The following is a 12,303-nucleotide window of genomic DNA, read 5'->3' as shown; positions in this document are numbered from 1 at the left end:
TTTGGGACTCTTTAGTTTAGAGAAAAGGTAAGTCACAGGCGACATGAGGTTTATAAAATTATATGCGGCGTGGAGAAAAAAACCATGGAAATGTTTTTATCCCTCGGGGAGGCTGTCACCTCAGGGGGGCAGGCTGGGGGGGCAGATAGGAAAGGGGGCTGATCCAGACCCACCCTCCTCCTCTGCCCCCTTGAAGATGCTGGCTCCCTCCCCAATGACAATGGCTCCACCTTTGCCACTTTTCCAGCCCCCCTTTTTTCCATGGGGGCAGTGGGGCAGTGGAAGAGGAGGAGGAGGAGTTGCTCTTGGTAAGCGGCCGTGGGGGTGGCAGCAGCAGTAGCAAAGTCCACTGCAGGGGGCAACGGGGTGTATTTTCCATTTCGCCCCAAGCAGCAAACTGCCCTGAGCGCCGGCTTTGCTTCTTCAAATCCCCAACTGCAAAAAGCAGAAAAGAAAAAAGACAAGGTTGGGGGGGGGGTTGCAGCTCTCATTTTAAATTCCCGAAACCTTGCAGTTTAAAGAGGGAGGCGGGATCGCTGCCCCCCCACCCAGTTCAAACGGGCCCAAATTGCGCTGTTCAAAATCCGCTCATAACTCCTGGCTTTAGCAGTTCTGGGCGCATCCATAATTCATGCCGTAAAAACCCTTTCTCTGTTGAGATAGATATTCCTCAGGAGGAGCCCCTCGCAGGCTGTGGATTCAGAGACACGGATGAGACTGTATAAATGGGAGGCAAGGCTGCAGGTCATTTTAAATATAAATTACCATGGTGGAGCTGCAAAAAGAAAAATTAAAAATATTTTTAAAGGGGCAGAGTGAGGCTTTGATTCGCAGTAGCCAGCTCAGGCGGCCCTGCTGTGAGGCTCAAGGAGGACAGCGCTTCCAGGCAGCCTGTTTATTGAGCATTCAGTTTGATTTGCTTGCAGTAGGTTAGACAGCACTGGCTAATTAATGCACAGTCATTTGTTTGCAGGGAGGGTAAGATGACGGTGTGTCCTGAACAAAACAGAGAACGGGGCCCAAACTAACAAAATGAATTTCAAGAGGGACAAATGGAAGTTTCTGTACATAAGCAGGAATAATCAGGTGCACAAATATGGGATGGGGGACACCTGTCTTGATGGCAGTACATGGGGAGAAGATCTCTGGGTCTTAGTAAACCACAAGCTAAACATGAGTCAATCGTGTGATGCAGCAGCAAAAAAAACGATTGCTATTCGAGGCTGCATCAAGGGAAGTCTACTGTCCAGATCAAGGGAAGTCATAAAAAGGTAAATCTAAAGGGACCCCTGACCATTAGGTCCAGTCGTGGATGACTCTGGGGTTGCAGCTCACATCTCGCTTTACTGGCCGAGGGAGCCGGCGTTTGTCCGCAGACAGTTTTTCTGGGTCATGTGGCCAGCATGACTAAGCTGCTTCTGGTGAACCAGAGCAGCGCATGGAAATGCCACCTCCCTGCCGGAGTGGTACCTATTTATCTACTTGCACTTTGATGTCTTTCGAACTGCTAGGTTGGCAGGAGCTGGGACTGAGCAACGGGAGCTCACGGGGAGTCGCGGGGAGTCGAATCACCGACCTTCTGATCAGCAAGCCCAAGGCTCTGTGGTTTAACCCACAGCACCACCCATGTCCCAAGGGAAGTCATAGTCCCACTCTACTCTGCCTTGGTCAGACCCCACCTGACAGGGGCGCCAACTGTGGGGGACGGAAGAGGCTTTGGCCTCCTCAATATTGGTGGGCAGGGAGCTGATCCCCCACCCAATATTGAGAGGACTGACATCCCCTGCTGCCGGTGGGCGTCCTCTCTTCATTCCAGCCCCTGTTCTGGACAGCGTCATGTGGCCAATCCCCCTCATTGTGGGGGGCACGTCGGTGCCCCTGCAGCCTGGAGTCCTGCATCCAGTTCTGGGTATCACAGTTTACGAAGGATCTTGACATGTGCTGGAACATGTGCAAGGAGGGCGACCAAGATGACCACGGGTCTGGAAACCAAGCCAAATGAGGAACAGTTGAAGGAGCTGAGTGTGTTTCACCTGGAAAAAAGGAGATACGATCACCGTCTTCAAACACCTGAAAGATGGAGCGAGGCTGTTTTCTCCTGCCCTGCAGGGTAAAACCCAAGCCAATGGCTTCAAGTAATAAGAAAGAAGATCCTAGCTAAACTTCAGGAAGAACGTTCTGAGAGTAGGAGCAAATAAAACCATATATCCTAAAGACAGCACAGTCTCCATGGACGTTCATTCCAAGGACAGCCGATCTCTGCAAGCACCCAGGACCCCGGGAGTCTCTCACCGCTCAGAGATTGAGGCGGTGTGTAACACTGAACAACAAATACACGGAAGGGGCTATAACAATGGGAGGTTTTTAAGCAGGTGTTGAGTGGCTGAAACAATCACCCACCTGGCTCACGGCCACCTGACCCCCATAGAATTGCAGTCCAGCCCTCTGCAATGCCAGGCTTGCCTTAACAAAGCAACGACAAAATATTTTGGGAATAGAAAAAGGAAGGAGATCATTTTAACCAGACAGCCGGCATTTGATTTGAGGCCTCAAAGGTTTTGCTAAAGAAGGAAGGCATTTCTATTTATTTGATTTCAATTCTTTGCTACTAATTCTTCCCATTTATTTATTTATTGGTTTGGATCCCACCTTTTCCCAAGGTTGGAACACACGGTTCTCCCCCTCCTTGCCGAATCCTCACAACAAGCCTGCGAGGCAGAGCGAGTGTCTGACCCAAGTGAGCTTAAGGGCCGAGTGGGGGGGGCGATTGGGGGATTTGAACCCTGGTCTCTCCCTGAACTGACTCTTGACGGATGCTTCTAGGAATGTCGGGCGCAGTTGTGATCTCCTTGGATGAGCAGGCTTCTATAAGAGAAGGTTTCTGTCTGAGAAGCAGGCCTCCCCGCAAGGCTGGGGAAGAGGAGAGTGGCTTAGAATCATAGAATTGTGGAGTTGGAAGGGACCCCCAAGGGCCATCTAGCCCAACCCCCTGCAATGCGGGGATCTTAATATCATCATCAAACCTTTATTGGCATCACTTACAAACATTCAGAATAAATAAGCCAGTGCGATCTCGTCGCCATTTCAACAGTACAATCATTTGCCAAAGGGAAGAAGAGGTGAGCAATCTATTTCTTCTCTGTTGGTCTCCAGAAAGGGCAGGATCCTGTAGCATACTTCGGTGACAAAAAAATCAAATAGAGGAGCTTAGCTACTGTCTTGGTGAGCTCCTGGTCTCTCCCCCTGTAATGAGAAGCATAAAACCTCTGTCTCTGGTTTCCATGTTGGAATACATGGATGGTCTAGAAATTGTTGGCAGAGATCATCATACGTTTTGCATTTGAGGGCCATGTGAGCTAGAGTTTCCATCAGGTGGGCATTGCATGGGAAGATCCTGTCTCCTTCTGCCATATCCGCAAACCTACCTCAAAGGAGGTTAGAAGGATTAGAATTGAACCTAGCCAGCGAAAAAGCCCTTCTTTCTCGTGGGTGGAATCTTAATATTCCCTGGCAGATGGCCTTCCATGAAGAAGGGTCCACCACCTTCGAAGGGAGTCTTTTACCCCCAGGAAGTTCTTTCTAAGGTTTCTTTGGAATCTCTGTCCTTCCACCTTGAATCCATCAGTCCTGGTCTCTGGAGCAGCAGAAACAAGCTTGCTGTATCTTCCATGGGTCAGCGGTGCCTCTGACCTCCCCCATTAGGGCCATGTGCAGCCCCCAGGCTTCAGAAAGGGTGAAGCCACTTGCACTGGGGTGATGTTTATGATGGGATCCTCTGTTTTTACAGCCTTTGCTGCAGGGTCCCCTCAGCCTGAGAAGGCAGAAGATGATGAAGAGCAATAGGAATGCAAGTTCCCAGCCGCAGTTAATTCAGACGCTGCTTGCCGCCTCGTTTCTCTGAGACTGCTCAGTATTTAAAATGGAAGGAATATATTTGTGCGGGGAAGAGTCTTGTGGGCTATGAAAAGGCACGCCGTGCAAGCTATTATTATGGGAATGATGTAATGAGCCTGGGAAAATAGAACAGTGTATGGGTAAAAAGCCCATTCTTAACAGAGTCTTAAGATGCTAATCCCTGCTCTCTCTCTTTCTGCTCACATTTGGTACCCAGGGATTTCTGCATTTTTCATCCCTGGTTTATTTTTACAAGACGCAACTTCTGGGGCTGAGTGCGTAAAAGCTTTTGCAAGAGCCTGACTTTGGTGGGGGAACAAAACGAAAACAAAAGTCGTTCCTCTAAGCTGCCCACCTCCAGCATGTTCCTTCCTATGAGATCAACCTCAGCTTCTGTCTCACTCTTTTCCATCTAAGACTCTTGAGGAAGCTTGGCAGTCAGGGAAAAATTATTATCATTAAATCATAAAAGAGGGAAGGTCCTTTTGTGGATCAGGACTTCAACTGGAATAATAGAATCATAGAATCGTAGACTTGGAAGTGACCCTAAGAGTCATCTAGTCCAACCCAGTGCATTGCAGAAATAATGTAGGAAGGGCTTCCATTTCCCACCCTGAGTCTTTGGAAGTGCAATGGGCAGCTTCTGGTCTTCCACTGTGCCTGCCTTGCCAATTAAAAGAAGCACCTCTTGGCTGGTGATCACATTGGCAGATTCTTGCATGAACTGGCTCTCTGGAAGCAACATGCAGGGCCCACATCTGCCCCAGGGATCACTGGGTACCTGTCAGGAGGGGGGCGGGCTCAAAAGGACTCCATCCCTTGTTACAGAGTGTTTGAGGTCCAGGACATTCACAGGGAAACCCAAATGCTTGTTTACAAAGCTGTTGTGCTACCAACCTTACTGTATGCTTGTGAAACATGGACCACTTCTAAACACCATTTCCAACTCCAACTCCTGGCTTGAGAGCAGTACATGTGAAAAGGATCTAGGAGTCTTGGTTGACCACAAACTTGACATGAGCCAACAGTGTGACGCGGCAGCTAAAAAAGCCAATGCAATTCTGGGCTGCATCAATAGGAGTATAGCATCTAGATCAAGGGAAGTAATAGTGCCACTGTATTCTGCTCTGGTCAGACCACACCTGGAGTACTGTGTCCAGTTCTGGGCACCACAGTTCAAGAAGGACAATGACAAACTGGAACATGTGCAGAGGAGGGCAACCAAAATGGTCAAAGGCCTGGAAACGATGCCTAATGAGGAACGGCTAAGGGAGCTGGGCATGTTTAGCTTGGAGAGGAGGAGGTTAAGTTCAAATATATAAAAGGATGTCATATAGAGGAGGGAGAAAGGTTGTTTTCTGCTGCTCCAGAGAAGCAGACACAGAGCAATGGATCCAAACTACAAGAAAGAAGATTCCACCTAAACATTAGGAAGAACTTCCTGACAGTAAGAGCTGTTTGACAGTGGAATTTGCTGCCAAGGAGTGTGGTGGAGTCTCCTACTTTGGAGGTCTTTAAGCAGAGGCTTGACAACCATATGTCAGGAGTGCTCTGATGGTGTTTCCTGCTTGGCAGGGGGTTGGACTCGATGGCCCTTGTGGTCTCTTCCAACTCTATGATTCTATGAACTCCTCGAAAGATTCCATCAACGGTGTCTCCGAAAACTTTTTACACATCACTTGAGAAGACAGGCAAACTAATGCCAGTGTACTGGAAGAAGCAAAGATCACCAGTGTCAAAGCAATGATTCTTCAACATCAACTTCGTTGGACTGGTCATGTTTTTCGGTGGCCTGATTATCGTCTTCCAAATCAACTACTCTACTCCCAACTCAAGAATGGAAAGCGCAATGCTGGTGGTCAACAAAAGAGGTTCAAAGACCGTCTAAAGGCAAATCTAAAAAAACGTAGTATAAACACCAACAATTTGGAAACACTGGTCTGCGAGCACTTCAATTGGAGAACAGCCTTTTCCAAAGGTGTCCTGGGCTTTGAAGACCCTCGAACTCAGGACGAAAGGGAGAAACATGCTAAGAGGAAGGCACACTTGGCAAATCCACACCCTGATCAACTCCCACCCAGAAACCTATGTCCCCACTGTGGAAGGATGTGTGGATCCAGAACCGGCCTCCACACTTACGGAGTCACTTACAGACTCATTGTAAAACCATGTTTATGGAAGACAATCTTACTTGGCTACGAGGGATCACCAAAGAAGAACAGACAGCACTGTCCCCCTTGCAAACACAGAGCCACCCTCTTTGCTAGCATTTGTGGCCCCCTGGTGAGAGGCTGCCTATTATTCTCCCTCCCCCCAGACATTTTCATAAATAAGACAAGAACAGCAAAAAGAAACTTCTTGTGTGTTTTCACGGAACGTAAGAGGCTGGAGCTGGATCAGGCCAGTGGGGCTCCATCTGGTCCAAGAGACTGTTCTCACAATGGCCAAACAGGCACAGAATTTGAACATGAGAGCCCTCCCCTCTCTTGTGGAGAGATTCCCAGCAACTGGGATTCAGTAGTATTGCTGCCTGTGGCTAGAAGCCATTGATAGCTCTCTTCCCTGTGAACCTGCCTAATCTCAGTTGGTAGCCATTCCTGCCTCCTGGGGGAGGGAGTTCCACAGTTTAACGATGCACCGCTTGAAGAAGGACTTTCTTTTATCTGTCTGAGAAAGTCCCCTGACTTTCTGATTTTTCTCTAGCATGCACACACAGCCCTCTCTCCCCCTGCGCCCCCATTCACACTAGTTCTTCCCATTGCACTGCATCTCCCGACATTGTTCACACGACACTCTCCTGCACCACTTGCAAGGTGTTCGGTGTGCCATCTGAAGCCGCCTTGTGTGGCCAGTGCTGGATTCATGTATAAGCTAAACAAGCTAGAGCTTCGGAACCCACTCTCTTGGGGCCCCCACAAAAAAGAAAAGAAAAGAAAAAAACAAACCTAGAAGTACATTCCCAAAATATAAGATAAAAAACAAATAAAATAAAACCTACATCCAGCAACCGTGTTTTGTGTTGTGTCGGCTCCTCTGGTGTAAGTCATGGGCCCCGTCTGCTCCCTCAAATATCCCTGGTTTGCTCCTTTCTATATATGGGGTGCCTATATTCTGCATGGACTGGTCGCATGGCCACATATGCAAATGGCTTGAGATACCTATGAGGTCCATAAATTACCATATAGCATATATTCAACACAAAAAACAGCAACAATTTGTTGTTGGCAAAGGACAGCTGGACATATAAAGGGCCCCATTACCTTCAGGAGCTTAGGGCCTCATCCAACCTCAATCTGGCCCTGGGTGAGGGGCAGTGGCAGTCCTTGGGGTCTCAAATTTCAGCAGCGCCCCCTGCTACCCTAAAGTTTGGCACCCCCCACCCTGCCTCTCACACACTGTTGGACAGAACTGTTTGGGTGCAGGGCCAGGGTGGCTTCCCAGTGCGCCTGTGCTGGCCGTGCTACCCTAAAACCGCCTCTGGCAGGCGGCACTGGGGATGTGCTTATGGAACCAAGGGGGCAGGGACCCCAAAAGAGTTTAGGATCTCCTGGACTGAGCTTCCACAGCTGCTGCCCCTCATAAACCACCATTTGAAGGATTTTCAGGAGCTGAGGGCCTCATGAAACCTAAATCCGGCCCTGTGTGTGGCCGTCATGGCTCCTAGGCGAGATGGGTTTGCTCTGCCTCCGCACTCAGAACTGGGATGCCTCTTTGGCTACCAGTTCCTGGAAAAACGGCAAGGTGTGTGGGGGGAGGTAGAGAGGCTCGCTGCTACACTCAGGCACTGCTTGTGGACTTCTGGGCTTTTGTGAGAACACGGTGCAAGAATAGATGGGTCTCTAGCCTGATCTGGCAGCTCCCTCTTGTATGTTCGTATGCATATAAGGTTTCTGATTGCACACAGCACCCAGACACAGATTGGACCCAGACGTGTATGTTCAGGGGTGGGAGACAGGATTGTTGGGGGGCGGTCACACACACACACACACTGGGTACCATAGCTGTCAAATTACAGATTTGAAAATAAGGGACCAGCAGCCTCGAAAATAAGGGATTTTCCAAGCACAGGTATGTTCGACTTCTGAGCCCCTCCGAGCCAAAGGCAGAAAGCCCAGCCAGCAGCCAAACGAAGCCTCAAGCGGTGGTTCCCACAGCGCAGCAACCCGGCAAAGGGGATGCAGCAAGGAAAACCACCGTCACCTCTCCACTGGGAAGCGCTGAGCAAAGGCGAGTCCCCAGGCAACGCGGCCGATTTGATCGGCACAAGGCATGCAAGCTCCACCCCCCAGTCGTTCTCAGACTCCTTATTGGGTGAGCAGTGCAGCCAAGCAACATAGTTGGAGCCTCCCTCCCCCCTGGCCGGCAGGGAGGGAGGGAGAGGAGCTGCTTCCTTTGAAACCCAGGAAATTTAAGGGATATCATCAATAAGGGACAGCAGCGGGACACGGCGCTGGGATAAGGGAGTTTCCCGCCAAATAAGGGACTCCTGACAGCTATGCTGGGTACACGCACACACATACACGGGCAGGCGGATAAGCAAAGGACTTTGGTTCCTTGGACCTGAATGTGTGAACCATCCTTCCATCCAGGGAAAGTGTTCAGGTGTTAAGAAAATTTGTAGCATTTGTACTGTTCAAACAGATGGGGGGGGCGGGGCGGTCAAACTATCGCAAGAGTTGATGAAATTTTGGGAAGTTGGATAGTCACAAGGGAATGTGGGGTGCACATTTTTATTCTTATTCATTTAGGATTATTACTTTGTCAAAATAAAATAAGTAAAATAAAAATAAATAAAAGGGAAGGAGAAAGCCTAGAAAGAAAAGGAAAGGGTGGGGGAACAGCTGTGCTTTCTTTCACTGGTCTTGACCAACCTGGTGACACCCCCCCTAATGTTCCAAGAACAGAAGAGCTGCCTGGTGCTGGATCAGGCCCATGGCCTGTCTAAAGCAGCATCCTGTTCTCACGTTGGCCAACCATCATGGGAAACCAAACCAACCCCTGTGTTGCAAAGAGAACGTCAACCATGTTTAGGCAACACGATGACCACATACCTGCGTAACAGACAATCTTTATAGAATTTCTTCAAACAATAACAAGGTCAAAATGAAATCTTAGACTCAAAAGTCTCTGAAAATCTTTAAATGAAGTGAGGTACCGAACTTTGTACAATGAAAGACAGGATGTAGAGCTTTGTATCCAGCAAATATGATGTCCAACACTGAACAGTGATTCTGGATATTGACTACTGTTTCGTAGAATTCTTCGTCAACATGGTGGGAGGATATAGAATTGCTTCATAAACCCATCTTATTTCGAATGAATGTATGAACAAGTGCTCATGAACATTGTTCCACAGCATTTGATAGTTTCATTTAGATACATTCATTCAAAATTCATTCACTTCATTTAAAGATTTTCAGAGACTTTGAGACTAAAGATTTCATTTTGAACTTGTTCTTGTTTGAAGGAATTCTATAAAGATTGTCTGTTACTCATGTGTATGGTCATCGTGTTGCCTAGACATTGATGACTTCATGGGAAACCGGCAACAGGATCTGAGCACCGCTGACCTCCTGCGATTTCCAGAAACTGGGATTCAGAAACATCATTGCCTTCGTCATAATTGCGGAGGCAGAACACAGACACCCTGGCTAGTTGCCATTGCTGGCCTCCCCTCCATGAATTAGTCTGATTCTCTTTTAAAGTCATCCTGGGATTCGGACTCGGAGGCTGAACCTGAGGGATCCCAGCCTGCACAGGAGTCCCCGCCTCCAGAACCAGCTGAGCCGGGGCTGGGGCTTGAGCCTGAAGGGTCCTCACCTGTGCTGGGTCCTCAGGTGCCGGCACCAGCTGAGTCTGCTCTGGCTCCGGAGGTGATGGAGGACCCATTGCCTGCAGGTGCTCCACTCTCAGCCCCGTCAGGGGAAGGTGAGGTTGCCTCTGGGTCCGGTCACCCTCCAGCCTCTCCTGAGCTGCAGAGGCTCAGGGCAGAGAGGCAGAGGGAACTAAGTTCTCGCAGGAGGAGGGCTCATCTCCAGGCCAGGAGAGGCGAGTCACCTGTGGACCGAGGCTGCCCTATGCCTCAGGGCAGATAAAAGCCGGCCAGCCCAGTCCCAGGTTGCGGGAGCAACATTGTTGGTAGCCTGTTCCTGCCGGCACCCTGACCTGCTCTCCTGAGTTCCTGACCATGCCCGACTCCTCGCTTTGGACCTCGCTTCGCCCCTGATGGACAGCCTCCTTACCCTCGACCTAGGACCGGATTTAGACCACGCCGCACGGTAACCCCCCCCCCCCGGGACCAGCACACACTGCCTCCTATAGAACCATAGAACTGTAGCATTGGAGGGGTTCTGGTGGTCATCCCTGCAATGTGGGAATTGTTCATGGGGCTCCAACCCACAGCCCCGAGATGAAGAGTCTCACACTCTACCACCTGAGCTTTTCCTTTTAGCTATGCCCTGTGTGACAGACATTCTTTTAGCCATCCCAAACCTTCAGCTTCATTGGACGTCCGTGAGATCCTTGAGTTATTAGAGAGGGAGGAAATCCTAAAAGGAACCTGAGATTTGGATCATGCATTAAGCAAAACTCATTCCTTCCCCTCCAGTTTAAACCTGCAAGGATCTCGTTTGCCGAAAACTCAACGAGGGGAAACGGCCGCGGATCCGGAACCCCACAGCAGCACCCAGTTCCCAACTTCCACACTCCGCCACAAACTGAGCTCAATTCTCCAAAAGCAAATTCGTTTTATTTTTTTTAAAGATAACACCTTTATTTATTTAGTCATTTATTGTTTGTTAGATAATAATCTGTTATAATTATTGTTAGTCGTTATTATGCAGAGATGAACAATTCCCCTCCCCCTTGGATCACGGAGCAAACGGTTTTGCTGCTTTTATCTGTTGTTATTATTTTTTTTCATGTTAATGGAGTCCTGATTGAAAATATATATATTTATATATATATATAACTCTATATATATCCAGGTATATCCTTTCTCCCCTTCCCCCCTTGGCTTTGGGCATGTGTGGCTGGGTGTGTGTTTTGTACTCTAAAACGTTGCAACAGGCAAGATCTCCTCGTCCTACACAAAGGAAAAAAGGGTTGAGTTCAGAATCTTAGCCGCTACTGGAAGCTCCTGCCTTCCTCCTCCGCCTGCCGCTGTCTCGGTGAGGGTTCGCTGGGTGGAATGAGTGGGTGGGTGGGTGGGAGGGAGGGAGGGTGGGAAAGGCCTCGGATGCAGGGATGGGCGGGTGTCTGTCCTCTCAGCTATGTTGAGTCCTGGTTGACGACTTTGCCTCCGTTCATGGTGGGCGTCCCCGAACTTTTCCTGGAGCGGCCTTGCTTCTCTCCAATTTCATGCAGCGATGGCTCTCTGTACATGCACACTGGAAAGAGAAAAAAGGGAGCCGGCGTTAGTGGAAAGGGCTGCATGTGGCTAGAACAGGGGTCAGCAACCTAAGGCCCAGATCCAGCCCAGTACGTTTCCGAGCACAATTCAAAGTGTTGGTGCTGACCTTTCAAGCCCTAAACAGCCTCAGTCTTGTATACCTGAAGGAGCATCTCCACCCCCACCGTTCTGCCTGGACACTGAGGTCCAGCTCCGAGGCCCTTCTGGCGGTTCCCTCATTGCAAGATAAGCTATAACGGACAGAATTCTGCCAGGTGTGTTGCTGGTGTATGAAAGCTGTCAAGATCCGAGGATCCCCAGGCATGCCGTTCCCTCCTGGTGCCCAGGCATCTTCACCTGGTCACAGGTGGCCAAGAGCCAGGTGCAAAATGCACCTGGCAAATTTCGAATGCATCAGTGACCTCGTCTGTTCTGTTTCACGATGCCTCTGGGCACGTGCAGAACACCTGTCTCCCACACTGAGCAAAATCAACCCAGCTCCAGTGCCTCTCTCGTTCTGAAAATCCCTATTGAGCAAGTCGGAAGCACGAGACAGACGCAGGGCAAAGCTTCCTTGCCAGAGGAAAACGCATCTCTCCAAAAAGCCATCTCCACTTTCCCTTTGAAGGGCTTCTGTTAAGCTCCTGGCTCATGTCCCTTTCAAGCCAAGGCCTTCCCAAAGCACGGAGGGGGAGGCGGGGAAGGGGGGGGTCTGGTCTCCAACAGATAAGGCTCTTTCCAGTCCCCTCGGAGTTATTTTTCGACTTGGAGCCTTAGATGCCAGACGCACAAAGGAGGAGCCCCAGTCCACCCTGGTTGCTCCCGGAACGGATCCATCTGGCTTTAAGAGGTTGGGGAGGTCACCCTTCCTTGGGCTCCCGTTTCTTATCAGCCCCAAACAACAGAGGACTCAGGCAGCACCAAGCCAAGGGGCTCGGGTGCCCCCCCCCACCCAGTGACCTGGATTGCCAAGGCCTTTGATCTCAGCTGTCTGAGGTGAAGACAGAGTACTGGAGTAC

At 49.7% G+C, this 12,303-nt stretch overlaps 1 protein-coding gene across 3 annotated transcripts in view; it reads right to left on the bottom strand.

Moving 5' to 3' along the window:
- Positions 1 to 10,620: 10,620 nt before the first annotated feature.
- The window catches only part of FGF12 (fibroblast growth factor 12), a 239,911-nt gene continuing 238,228 nt past the window's right edge, over positions 10,621 to 12,303 (bottom strand). For all 3 annotated transcript variants that reach the window (XM_082224572.1, XM_082224574.1, XM_082224573.1), the window contains exon 5: positions 10,621 to 11,282. In XM_082224572.1, the coding sequence (XP_082080698.1) occupies positions 11,164 to 11,282 (119 nt within the window). In that variant the 3' untranslated portion in view covers positions 10,621 to 11,163. The remainder of the gene's footprint in view (positions 11,283 to 12,303) is intronic.

Source organism: Podarcis vaucheri (genome assembly GCF_965113315.1).
Source record: "Podarcis vaucheri genome assembly, chromosome: 5".
In the NCBI taxonomy this organism is placed as follows: domain Eukaryota; kingdom Metazoa; phylum Chordata; class Lepidosauria; order Squamata; family Lacertidae; genus Podarcis; species Podarcis vaucheri.
The sequence above is the reverse complement of the archived record's forward strand: the minus strand, read 5'-3'. Positions and strand labels throughout refer to the sequence as shown.